General features: G+C 43.1%; 1 protein-coding gene across 2 annotated transcripts; it reads left to right on the plus strand.

The window, feature by feature from the left end:
* The first annotated feature begins 678 nt into the window (after positions 1-678).
* LOC110528865 (otoraplin) lies at positions 679-11960 on the plus strand. Of its 2 annotated transcripts, none has more exons than XR_016497101.1 (5): positions 679-790; positions 10370-10663; positions 10913-11071; positions 11476-11592; positions 11762-11960. XR_016497101.1 is itself a non-coding variant. In XM_021611028.3 (5 exons), exons 2-5 carry the CDS (start codon positions 10537-10539, stop codon positions 11783-11785), a joined length of 408 nt encoding a protein of 135 aa, XP_021466703.1. In that variant the 5' UTR covers positions 679-790; positions 10370-10536; the 3' UTR covers positions 11786-11960. The 2 variants fall into 2 exon arrangements, 1 of the variants encoding a protein (XP_021466703.1); XM_021611028.3 differs by having other exon boundaries at positions 10913-11052.
* Positions 11961-14165: the final 2205 nt, after the last annotated feature.

A 14165-nucleotide genomic window follows, 5' to 3' on the forward strand; every position in this document is an offset into this window, starting at 1 on the left:
TCTTTTTAATTGTGGCATAATTCTACTATTTGCATGCATTTGCATCACTGTCAACGACATTATTTTATTTTGAAGGCTAACCACGAAGTCCACTATGTGGCTGTTCCTTATTGTGGCTAGCTTCACATAGATGGGGCCTGACCACCATTAATCAAATTAGAAGTGTCTTATAAATTAGGGTTATTTTAGATGATCACACCTAGCTATTTAGTTAGCTAGCTAACTATAGCTACTGAAACAGATTATGTAATTTCTCTATTTTGGGGAAGAACATTGTTTGCATCCATGAGCTAGGCTGCATCACATCCGGCCGTGATTGTGAGCCCCATAGGGCGGTGCACAATTGGCCCAGCGTCGTCCGCGTTTGGCCCGGGTAGGACGTCATTGTAAATAAGAATTTGTTCTTAATAACTGACTTTCCTATGTAAATAAAGGTTCAATTTAAAAAATAAAATAATTCTAGCTAGCTTTTTTTTTATTACCAGCACTGTAGGTGCTCGAGACAACTTTAACAGCGTCATAGCATACGTATCGATGCATCATTGTGACATATGAAATACGAGTGATAGCGTAATCAATGTATAATAACTACTTAAAAAACGAATGATTGCATAAAAATATTATGTGACATGCAGTCATATTCAGGTCCTGATTGGTCAGGTCCTGACACGTCAAATAGTGTTATTTGACACATGCTTTTTTTTACATGCAGAGACCCAAATTGCGTTCCATATAAATTCTGGTTGAGAATGAAACGACTGAACAAATGAACAACGAAACAGCACAGCAAGTAAGTGAAATAAATAGGTTTTGATGATGTTTTACAGGTAATGGGGACACATGTAAATCCAACAAAATAACTTTTGGTCAGTGTGTGTGTGTAACCTTTATTTAACTAGGCAAGTCAGATAAGAACAAATTCTTATTTACAATGACGGCCTACCCCAAACGACTCTGGGCCAATTGTGCGCCGTCCTATGGGACTCCCAATCACGGCTGGATGTGATAAAGCCTGGATTCGAACCAGGGACTGTAATGACGCCTCTTGCACTGAGATGCAGTGTCCATGCACCGCTGCCTTAGACCGCTGCGTCCATGTGTGTGTGTTAACTATTTAACTGTACTAGAATGCTTAAAAATGCTTTTAAAAAATGTTTTATAGCGGTTATCGGTATCGTTTTTTGGGTCTGTTCCGGTCTACTTAACCGGGTGGGTCTCCCATAGACACCGATGCAATAGCAGCTTGGTCTGGTCTACTTAGTTCATTGACTTTCATTGAACCAGAAAAAAACCATGAGTGGGGTGTCTCGCTTCCTCTTCCATCTCTCGCTAAACTTGGCTGCCTGAGCATGGAACAAATAATGTTTTTGCACCTTTTTGCACCTGTTTTTGCACCTTTTCCAATAGTCTGGAAATAAAAAAAAAACACATTTTATAAATGCTAAAATTGCATGATATGACTTAAGTTTTAGACCCCCACTCCCCCATCACCCAAAGAAAAATGGTTTTGATCACAATCCAGTGGGTATACGATGTGATAAAGATGTAATTTACTGGTTGAAATCTGGTCAGAACGTCTTATAACCAGATCAAAGGCAGAAGGATCCTACCCTTTTTTCAATTTTCTCCTAAAATGACATACCCAAATCTAACTGCCTGTAGTTCAGGACCTGAAGCAAGGATATGCATATTCTTGCTACCATTTGAAAAGAAACACTTTGAAGTTTGTGGAAATGTGAAATGAATGTAGGAGAATATAACATATTAGATCTTGTAAAAGATAATAAAAAAACATGCCATTTTTGTATTTTTTTTTTGTACCATCTTTGAAATGCAAGAGAAAGGCCATAATGTATTATTCCAGCCCAGGCACAATTTAGATTTTGGCCAGTAAATGGCAGCAGTGTATGAGCAAAGCTTTAGACTGATCCAATGAACCATTGCATTTCTGTTCAACATTTAGTATCAAGACTCCCCAAATGTGTCAAAAATGTTTATTAATAACTGTGCCCTCTCCTCAAACAATACATGGTATTATTTCACTGTAATAGCTACTGTAAATTGGACAGTGCAGTTAGATTAACAAAATGTAAGCTTCCTGACAATATCAGATAAGTCTATGTCCTGGGAAATGCTCTTGTTACTTACGTCATGCTAATCGCATTAGTGCACATTAGCTCAACCATCAACCGAGAGCAGGACACCGATCTATAGAGATCTTTACTAAGAGGTGTTTTTGATGATATCGAAAATACTTCATGAAAAATATGCCTTTTTTTGGTTGATATCTGTTTTTTGGTTGAAACCTGATTGAACTACTGACCAGTTATCTAAATGCTACTCAATTAATAGACATCTATCAAAACATGGGTAGAGTGTTTGTGGGCCATGCACCCATTGCACATAAGACTCGGCATGGATTCGGACTTCCCGAGTCCGCCAGAATCATATTACTCTGAGCTCCGGCTAATGGTACCCGGGCTGAGTCCACTTCAGCTTATCCGTCCCGATGAACCTTTTTAGGAGTAGGGCCATTTGAGGTTTTTAAAATTCAGCAGGTGTTGAAATACCATTTTTTTTACTAATAAATGTGATATATTTCACCCCCAAATATTACATTTGACAGTCTTTGTGGTCCTATAGCTATCAGAGATGGTCCCTAATTTAGAGAATCTCCGATACTATAAATGCTTTTGCTTTTAATACGGGTATGGCAGTGTCTTTTGTAGTTGCAGTCCACCCAATTGAAAAGTGCACAATCGCTTCCATAACATTTGTTCTAGGCTGCCAGCATTAAAGAAACATGCACAATAATACCATTACAAACATGTACTGCCATTAAACTGCAATAAAACTGCAGTACAATTAAATGTTTTTAAAATTAATGATAACTGGTAGCTTGCTGTGTGTGCTTTTAATTGTCATCTTTTCTGTGTTAGCTAATTGCAGTGTTTATTGTGCTGCACATTTTATTCTGTTTCACTGAACGCTGTTTTGGAAGTTCTATTATAACTGACTACATTTGTTTTCAGATATTTCAATGTCATACTACAATCCACCAGGTTTTACAAAACCCTATTTTTAGGTAATTTATTTCCATAAATAATTAGTCAACATTTATTGCACCAATAATGTCTCAGATTCTATTTTCTTGCAAAGTTTTTAGTGCTATTATATGATACAATATCAGTACTTGTTGCATTTACAACTTGTTTAAGTTGTAGCATTGTAATAATGGAGCTGTGAGTTTGGAAGCAGGTGAAACATTTAATAAACCAAAACCTGGAATGAGACAAATCCATGTGGCTACACAAGAATAATACCAACTGGTGAGTGAACATAAGAGAGTGACATATAAAGGGTAGGAAATTAGGAAGGTAAGTCCAGGTGTGAATCATAATGATTAACAGGTGCGTGTAATGATGAATCCCAGGACTGGTGGTTCGTATTCCGGCGAACGTCGTAAGCTGGATGGGAGGAGCAGCAGAAGATGTGACAGTACCCACCCTCTGACGCACATCTCCAGCCGCAGGATGACACCGACCAGAGGGACGACCTCGAGGAGCTGGTCGGTCAGGGGCGGCGAAAGTGGAAATCACGGATGATTTCCACCGGATCCCAACATCACTCCTCTGGGCCATACCCCTCCCAATCCACCAGATACTGGAGCTCAACCCCATGACATCGGGAGTTCAGTAGGGGCCCCCTCCACGTCCGGGGGGGTGGAGGTGTGTTGAAGGGGACACTATCAGCTAGGGGACGAGGGACCACCGGCCTGAAAAGGGACACACGAAAAGAGGGTAAGATACAATAGTGACTGGGTATTTGTAACCTGTATGTCTCCTCATTGACCCTCCGGAGAACCTTGAACGGCCCTACAAACCGGGGGCTCAGATTCTTGCAGGGCAGACTGAGTGGGAGGTTCCTGGTAGAGAGCCAAATGTGGTCCCCAGGTTGGAACACAGGGGTCTCACTGTGGTGGCAGTCTGCCTGTTCCTTCTGACAATGGACGGCATGCTGGAGTCTCACGTGTGCTTCGCATCACACCCCCTCCATGCGCCGGAACCACTCATCTACCGCAGGAGCCGCGGTCTGGCACGGGGTCCATGGGGCCAGGGCCGGCTGGAAACCCAAAACACATTCGAAGGGGGTCAACCCAGTGGAGGAGTGACGTAGGGGGTTCTGGGCGTACTCTGCCCAGGGAAGGAATCGTGCCCACTCACCCTGCTGGTCCTGACAATGACTTCTCAGGAACCTCCCCAGCTCCTGGTTCATCCTCTCCACCTGCCCGATGGACTGAGGCCGATATCCGGAAGTGAGGCTGACCGTGACCCCGAGCTTCTCCATGAAGGCCTTCCATACTCGTAATGTGAATTCGGGGCTTCGGTCAGAAACAATGTCCTCCGGAAGGCCATAATGCCGGATGACCTGCTGGAAGAGTGCCTCAGCGACCTGAGCAAATGAGGAGACCAGGAAGAGGGATTAAGCGACATGACTTGGAAAATCTATCCACTACCACCAGAATGGTGGTGAAACCATCAGAGGAGCGGAAGATTGGTTACAAAGTGAATGGATAGATGTGACCAAGGTTGCTGAGGCACGGGAAGCGGCAGGAGCTTCCCTGCTGGAGCATTCCGGGGGGACTTGGTTTGAGCACATATGGAAAAGGAGTTGACATACCGAGTGACATCCTGCACCAAGGTGGGCCACCTGTACTTTTCAGCGATGGAGTGGATGGTGCGAGAAATACCTGGATGTTCAGCGACGACAGCTGTGTGTGCCCAGGTCAGCAGCCGATCCCTTATCCCTGTCGGAACGTAGATGCGCTCGTGAGGACAATTCCTGGGTGTGAGCTCCCTCTCTAGAGCCTGGCGGATGTCCACATCTACGTCCCAAACCACTAGACCTATGACTCGGGAGGATGGGATTATGGGTTCCCTATGGACATGAACCTCTCCCGAATCATAGATATCAAATCAAATCAAATCCAATTTTATTTGTCACATACACATGGTTAGCAGATGTTAATGCGAGTGTAGCGAAATGCTTGTGCTTCTAGTTCCGACAATGCAGTAATAACCAACAAGTAATCTAACTAACAATTCCAAAACTACTGTCTTGTACACAGTGTAAGGGGATAAAGAATATGTACATAAGGATATATGAATGAGTGATGGTACAGAGCAGCATAGGCAAGATACAGTAGATGGTATCGAGTACAGTATGTACAAATGAGATGAGTATGTAAACAAAGTGGCATAGTTTAAAGTGGCTAGTGATACATGTATTACATAAGGATACAGTCGATGATATAGAGTACAGTATATACGTATGCATATGAGATGAATAATGTAGGGTAAGTAACATTATATAAGGTAGCATTGTTTAAAGTGGCTAGTGATATATTTACATCATTTCCCATCAATTCCCATTATTAAAGTGGCTGGAGTTGAGTCAGTGTCAGTGTGTTGGCAGCAGCCACTCAATGTTAGTGGTGGCTGTTTAACAGTCTGATGGCCTTGAGATAGAAGCTGTTTTTCAGTCTCTCGGTCCCAGATTTGATGCACCTGTACTGACCTCGCCTTCTGGATGATAGCGGGGTGAACAGGCAGTGGCTCGGGTGGTTGATGTCCTTGATGATATTTATGGCCTTCCTGTGACATCGGGTGGTGTAGGTGTCATGGAGGGCAGGTAGTTTGCCCCCGGTGATGCGTTGTGCAGACCTCACCACCCTCTGGAGAGCCTTACGGTTGAGTGCGGAGCAGTTGCCGTACCAGGCGGTGATACAGCCCGCCAGGATGCTCTCGATTGTGCATCTGTAGAAGTTTGTGAGTGCTTTTGGTGACAAGCCGAATTTCTTCAGCCTCCTGAGGTTGAAGAGGCGCTGCTGCGCCTTCTTCACAATGCTGTCTGTGTGAGTGGACCAATTCAGTTTGTCTGTGATGTGTATGCCGAGGAACTTAAAACTTGCTACCCTCTCCACTACTGTTCCATCGATGTGGATAGGGGGGTGTTCCCTCTGCTGTTTCCTGAAGTCCACAATCATCTCCTTAGTTTTGTTGACGTTGAGTGTGAGGTTATTTTCCTGACACCACACTCCGAGGGCCCTCACCTCCTCCCTGTAGGCCGTCTCGTCGTTGTTGGTAATCAAGCCTACCACTGTTGTGTCGTCCGCAAACTTGATGATTGAGTTGGAGGCGTGCGTGGCCACGCAGTCGTGGGTGAACAGGGAGTACAGGAGAGGGCTCAGAACGCACCCTTGTGGGGCCCCAGTGTTGAGGATCAGCGGGGAGGAGATGTTGTTGCCTACCCTCACCACGGGGCAGGGCAACGTCCTTGATGTTCTTAGAACCTGGGCGATAGGTCAGCATGAAGTCGAATTTGGTGAAGAGAAGTGCCCACCTGGCTTGGCACGGATTCAGTCTTCTTGCTGTCCGTATGTACTCTAGGTTCCGATGGTCAGTGAGGATGACGAATGGTTCCTTAGCACCCTCCAGCCAGTGTCTCCACTCCTCCAATGCCAACTTCACCGCCAGGAGCTCCCAATCGCAGATGTCGTAATTCCTCTCTGCGGAGGATAGTTTCTTGGAGTAAAAAAAGCACAAGGATGCAATTTCAATGGGCTACCCTGTCTTTGTGACTAAACTGCCCCCACGCCCACCTCAGATGCGGCTACCTCAACCACAAAAGGTAGCGTGGGATCTGGATGTTTTAGCAAGGGGTGGAGGTGGGAGGATACGAAAGGCCTCGTCGGCTGCTAGAGACCACACCAACCTACGAGGCCCACCCTTGAGGAGGGAGGTGAGTAGGGTGGCGACGGCACTGAAGTTCCCGATGAAGAGGCGGTTGAAGTTGGCAAACCCCAAAAACCCTTGTAACCCCTTGATGGTGGTTGGGACTGGCTATGACCTCATCGCATCTACCTTCTTGTCCTGTATCTTCATTCCCTGTGGGCTGATTTGGTAACCCAAGAAGCATACAGCCCTCTGATGGAATTGGCACTTCTCCGCCTTGACAAACAGGTGATTGGCCAAGAGGCGTTCCAGGACTGCTCGAACGGGGGTGATGTGATCTTCCAGGTAGGTCGAGAAGATCAGGATGTAATCGATGTATACAATCACCTGATGTCCGTGCATGTCCCTGAACACCTTGTTGATTAATTCCTGAAAAACTGACGGAGCATTGGCTAAGCCAAAGGACATAACCGAGTACTCGAAGTGGCTCAACATCGTGCTGAACGCCGTCTTCCACTCATTCCCCTCCCAGATGCGGATGAGATTGTAGGCACTCCGCAGGTCTAGTTTGGTGAAGAACTTGTGCTGCTCGGTGGCACAAGAGGGTACTGATACTTTGTGGTGATGTCATTGAGTCCTCGATAATTGATATAAGTGCATAATCCTCCCTCCTTCTTGGCCATGAAGAAGAAACCAGCCGGCGTAGGGACGTGGATGTGCCGATGAAACCCTATTGGAGGGCCTCTTGAATATAATCCTCCATGGCCTGGGTCTCAGCCACAGACAGAGGGTAGATGCATCTGCGATAAGGTGTAGCACCGGAAAATAGGTTGATGACACAGTCCCAGGGGCGATGATGAGAGAGACAGGTAACGCGGGTCTTGGAGAATACCTCCCTTAGGTCCTGGTATTCCTCTGGGATGTTGGGCTGAAGGGCAACCACAGGACTCTCAACTGACGTGGAACCACATGGGACAGGGAAGCAGGTCCTCCGGCATTCAGGTGACCAGTCTGATTATCATCCTCGACCATGAGATGGTAGGGCCATGGCGTTGGAGACAAGTGAGGCCGAGGATGATTTTGTGAACTAGTGCACTGGTGATGAAGGGGATGTTCTCCTGGTGATTGGACTCCATCGTGAGGGTGAGTGGTTGAGTGATGTGTATGATGGTTCCAGATCCTAATGGCTGACAGTCGAGACTTTGAACCGGAAAAGAAGAGGAGAAGAGGCTCTGATCCCGAGTGCTCGCCGGAGGGAGAGAAGCGATGAGAATGCCGATGCTCCCGGATGAAGGTTATCCAGATGGATGGCCATCGCAATGAGTGAGTCCAGGGTGAGGTTATTGTCACGACAGGCCAGTTCCATCTGGACCTCCTCGCGCAGACCTCTAATAAATATTTACTCTGAGCTGCGCTTCGGTAGGTTGGTGGTAGATGGAAGGCCGTGTTGCCCAACCGAGTCCTTTGAAGAATGTCTCTGGTGGTCAATTGGATACGTTGTAGTAACGTTGTTGTGTGATAGACAGGATACTCTGTCTGTTCCTTCCTAACCCTCGTTTGCATCTGCTGTTGCTAACTCAACGTCTAGGAGGTATCACTTCTGTAGTGAATAAGAGTTCAAAGTTCATACCATTCGCAACCAAAGCTCACGCTGATGTTGGCTTCGTTCTGTAGTTATTATCTGAACCATTCTGACATAGGACCGTCGTCCTATAAAAGTTTTATAGCCCATGTCCCTTCACAGGGGCGGGCCACTGATTGAGCAGAGCCCTATCTTATGAAAACCCAAATCTCACATTTTAGAAGCTAAAATCACATTTCATCCCATCACAAATAATTTCATATTCAGACATTTCAATTGAACAACAATTCCATGTGAATCCGATAACTCTGATGTGTAGACTTTCCACTGTAGAGTTTATGTCATCTTATCATTGATGAGAATGTCTCAGATGACAACCAAACTGACATCATATTCATTAAGTACCACCGCATATGTTCAATTGTTCGGATTACCAGAATTTAGTTCATTTCCCCCCACCTTCTGATGTTCCCAGAATCTCTATGTTAGCCAAGGGTTTTGCAAATGTAACCTCAGTAGGGTAGAGAGAGGAAAAAGGGGGGGGGTATTTATGACTGTCATAAACCTACCCCCCAGGCCAACGTCATGACAGTACAATCAAGACAAAACAAATGGAAAATAAATGTAGATCGGTGGCAGCTAGAAAGCCGGTGATGACGACCGCCGAACGCCGCCCGAACAAGGAGAGGCACCAACTTCGGTGGAAGTTGTGACAATAAGTCACATCTGTGACATAACTGCAGATAAAATTTAGGCCTAGATTCAATCCGTATCGCGGAAGATCCACGCAATAGCGTGATTGAAATTTAAAGGCGATGTTCCTGCATTCGCAGAGACTGCATTCACGGTAAACGCTGCATATGTTGGCTCTAATGGAAATAATCTTTAAATTTCAATCGCACTATAACGCAGATCTTTGACTATATAGATTGAACCTAGTGCTTTTGTTCAAAACAAGTGAGAGGCTCTGAAAACAATATTGTTAACAAGTTGTGTGCATTCACGTGCTTTAAACTCATAGAGAACTACGATTGGCTAACGGCAAACAAGCTGCATCAACCATAAACTAAAAGTACAGCTATTATGCTCATTAACAAATTAAGAGGTAATAATCCACATGAATAGATTGTCTTTATAAATAATGTTTTGTTGTTGCATTTAACTGCAGAAATCCTGTTATCAAGGTAATTTCCTTAGTATGTGACGTCAGAGTTCAGAAATGATGGACAAGTGTCCCACTAGTAATTACTAGTTAAAGGTGCGTTCAAGTTCATTTTCCCCAGTTGTATGCTGGTGTTTAAGAATTTACCAGTTTTTCGAACTCATGATCAATCCAGTTTTACTGACACCATTTCCAGCTGCCATGTAGGTAAAACCTGAAGACATGGCCCATCTTTTGTAGGCTCCTGCTAGGATATCACCAAGGTGTAGTCTGCAAAACAACAAACCTGTTAGCCTAAATGGAACTACTGGAAATGAAGGGCAGAAAGAATATATTCCCTAAACGCAGTAATGTCCTGAATTACATTTTTTATTTAACCAGGCAAGTAAGTTAAGAACAAAGTCGTATTTATAATGACAGCCTACACCGGCCAAACCCTAACAATGCTGGGCCCATTGTGCCAGGGTCTGTAGTGATGCCTCTAGCACTGAGATGCAGTGCCTTAGACCGCTGCGCCACTAGGGGGCTCCCTAGTGGCGCAGCGGTCTAAGGCACTGCATCTCAGATTAGGTGCATCTCAGATTAGGTGCATCTCAGATTAGGTGTTATTTAAGAGGAGGAACAGAATGCGGAGAAGGAGAATTCACAGATATTATCTGTTTCTTATGGAACTCTGGAGAAATCAAGTGGATGTTGTTGAATCATACTCAAATCTCAAATGTTCTATAAAGCACTAAGGATATACCTGTTTATGGCAGCTGCATGTTGCCAAACACAAAAGAACAAACAAGAAAACATACAAATATCCATGTCTGTTTTTGATAAGAGCTCACTGCAGGGCTTTTGTTTTTCCCATAAAACTTGCAGACACTTTTTTTCTTTTTCGTTTAGGAATGTGGAATGTGGAGCTGGTCAACTCTGATTGGTCAGAATTCCTGTGATGAACGGGTTCTGCCCATCCAGACAAAGGAGAAGAAGTGTGTGGAAGTTTACAGTAGTGAGTTATTTCGCACTCACTCACACACATACAGTACATTCACTTTCTCACCGTCTTCAGGATGAACCATCCACTGCATTTCGCTCTCCTGCTCCTCTCTTTGGGATTTCTGTACCAGACCACCACCAATGCTGTTCTTATGGACAAACTGGCAAACAGCAAAATCTGTGCAGATGAGGAATGCTCATGTGAGTACAGTAGATTTTATGCACCTTACCGATCAGAAGACCATTTTTGGAGAGTATGGATTTGGGTTCTCTATTCAGACATTCTGCATTTTTTGAGGGGTGTGACAATACCATGCACCCATCAATCAATCCAGTCAATAGTGGCTTTATATGTGATTTGACAAAAGAGTGCACAGTCAATGTATTTTCTTATTTTATATACTGTCGGTAATTTGCTTTCATGTTGTTTTTGTTGTTGTTCCCTCTCAGATGCTATCTCTATGGCCGTGGCTCTGGATGACTTCACCGCTCCTGACTGCAGATTCATCAACATCAGGAAGGACCAGATGATCTATGTGTACTCCAAACTCACACCAGAGGAGGGCACTGGAGTCTTCTGGTCTGGAAGTGTATGTTCTATGATGACGGGTTTGTTTCCAGAGTTACAGAAACATTTTCATCACTGTTCACAATATGTTTTTAGAAAATGGTTCATCCAAACCGTTTTTGTCAATTCATGTTGAAATGTAAAGACCGTAGGGAAATTATTCCATGTGATCAATGTACCAATCAAATCAGGTGATTCTATGCTCCATCTTGTTGGTCGTGAGGTTCATACCTTTTGAGGTGCATTTTGCTGTGCCTGTCACATTGTTCAATCATTTTGAGTTGTGGAATGTGTGAGATTTGGGCAGAAACTCACAGATATATGACTCAATCACACAAATGCATCTATTCTGCTCTTCCTAAACCTGCCCCCTAGATATGAATGTTTCTGTCATGGTGAAACACTTTAGCACATCTATCTAGCACCATGTTCCTCTCTCTGGCAGGTTTACAGTGAGCGTTATGTGGACCAGATGGGCATCCTCGGCTACTTCCCCAGCAACCTGGTGAAGGAGACTACCAAGTTTAAGAAGGATGCTGATACTGTGGCGATCCCTACGGCCGTGAGTATTACCTCAACTTCCACGCATTCAACACTATAGCTACCACAACATGTTGTTTGTCTCCATTCATTCTGGCTCAGTAGCTACATTCTCACAGGTAATCAACAGATCCTGAAGTATTACTTATTGTTGTAGTTTTGATCATTGTTACATTTGTTCTCTCTTGCAGGACGTTGACTTCTACTGTTTCTGAATCTCTGGATGATGTAGGCCTCTTTATTGATCAACTGTTTTGCTTTTTTTCTATTACAAAGGAAATATGTGAAAGTAGAGATCCTTATGATCTGCGGAGCAAAGTTTTTATTATTTCAAAGACTTTTCTTGTATTTTGATATAGAAAATGTGTCAATAAATCCCTTTCATCCCAATGTTTGTTCTGTACTTGTTGAATCTTCTCAAATCAGTGATTAAATTATCACTAATATGACTCAAACAAATGTTCTAAGCTTACTGTAGGTTATATTAAACTTGTTGTAGTTTGGCTGAGTGGAAATTCTATGTTTCCAAGTACCCAAACATACAACAATATCACAGTGAGGCTAGGATACTGCTGCTGTGTGTTGGAAAGACTCCTGTATATTTTGGATGTGTTTAGATCCTTAGTAAACAGGACCGCGGAGTAAGCCTGCCAGGGTTATGGGAGTTACCTTGTTTCATAGGATTAGGTGTTATGAAAAGCACTACTGAAAACATTCTGATAAAATGTTGGTGGAAGATAATATCAATTTGATATGCATGGAAACAGATAGAGGAAGGAGAAAGCGTGTCATTGATTTTGCAGTTGATGAGGCAAAACCTCATCATCTGGCTGGGTATGAGAAATTTATTAGAAACAACCTAACGACTTGATATTAGGTTATAGAGTAGTAAATACCTCTAGAATAAATATTATGTGAAGATTTGTCAAGAAGATATTTTACAGTGGAAATAGAAAGATTCGTTTTTTTGGGGGGCCGTGTGGAGCGTGAAGTTGTGTATTTATCTGTGGTGATGGAATTTCTTTGGGGATGCATCCTGGTCTGTGGATGTTGAATGGCTGAAAATTGAAGTTAATTATGTTTAAGAGCACATTCTCTTCCTCCTGCTGTAGTGGTATTAATGATATTACCTAATTTAATGTGTTATCCTGAATGAAGCTCTTTGTAGCAGTGTCAAACCTGCATTTACATAATCAAGCAAAGGTCGTTATAATCCAGAAAAAAGTAAGCAAACTGTGTTTTACACAAAATATTTAAGTGTCACAGTGGAAAAATGATTAGGTCACTTTAAAATATAGTAAATATTATTTGTTTCCTCTTCCTTGCCTCTTTCATAAACATTTGCATATTTGCATATATTTTATTAACACCGTGAGAAAGGTAAACACGAAAACCAATTTTCCCAGTATACCCTTACAATGAGGCTAATTCGAAATGTGGTTGCATAGTCTTGTCTCTCGCTCTCTGTCACATGCAAGCATGCACCCACACATGCATGCACCAACAGTGCATTCAGAAAGTATTAAGACACTTGGACTTTTTCACATTGTGTTACTTTACAGCCTTATTCTAAAAAAAATGTTTTTTTAATAATTGGAACCCGAAGCTTGTAGAGTTATACCCAAGAAGACTCGAGGCTGTAATCGCTGCCAAAGGTGCTTCAACAAAGTACTGAGTAAATGGTCTGAATACTTACATACATATAATATTTCCGTTTTTATTATATTAAATTAGCAGCATTTTCTAAAAACCTGTTTTTGCTTTGTCATTATTGGGTATTGTGTGTAGATTGATGAGGGGGAAAAACAATTGAATCCATTTTAGAATAAGGCTGTTATGTAACAAAATGTGGAAAAAGTCAAGGGGTCTGAAAACCTCCCGAATGCACTGTATGTGTGTGCGTCCACACACCACACACACACACACACGCACACACACACACACACACACGCGCGCACACACACAGATAGAGACACACCTACACTCAGAAACGCATCGACACACTGATTGTGTTATTCGGTGTGAGTGAACATTCGCTGTGTGTATGAGTGTGAAGGGTATGTAAAGGTGTTAAAGGCAGTGTAAGGTCATCAGGGATGTGTGGTGAAGGTGAGCTACCGAGGTATGGTAATGACCCATCTGCTGCCATGGCAATGGTACTCAGGCCTACATGCTCACCTTGAGAGAAGAATGCAAATCAGCTTTGGAATTCTAAACATATGAATTTGAAATGTCATGTTTTTAATTTCCTAATGTTAATGCATTTCTTATGGGTTGGTAATGACACCCCGAGGAAGGCAGCTTCCAAAACTTTGGTGACTATTAATGAATAATTTGCATCAGAGCAAAAGTGGGTGCCCAAATCCTCTTTTGAATACTAATTATCCCAATTAATACTAACTAGAAAAATTGTGTGATTTTGCTAAACTAATATTTGAGTATTTAATCTATGTTGCATATAAATACTGTACATGTATCCATTAACCATTTGATCAGCATCAAAATGATTGGCAAATTGCAACAAACAACTTGAACTGCAGTGTATTAAAGCTGGTTTTCATAAAACAATAGTAATGGGAAATGACATGCACCTGC

This window comes from Oncorhynchus mykiss, chromosome 1 (assembly GCF_057628025.1).
Source record: "Oncorhynchus mykiss isolate SJ-2025 chromosome 1, ASM5762802v1, whole genome shotgun sequence".
Taxonomy (NCBI): domain Eukaryota; kingdom Metazoa; phylum Chordata; class Actinopteri; order Salmoniformes; family Salmonidae; genus Oncorhynchus; species Oncorhynchus mykiss.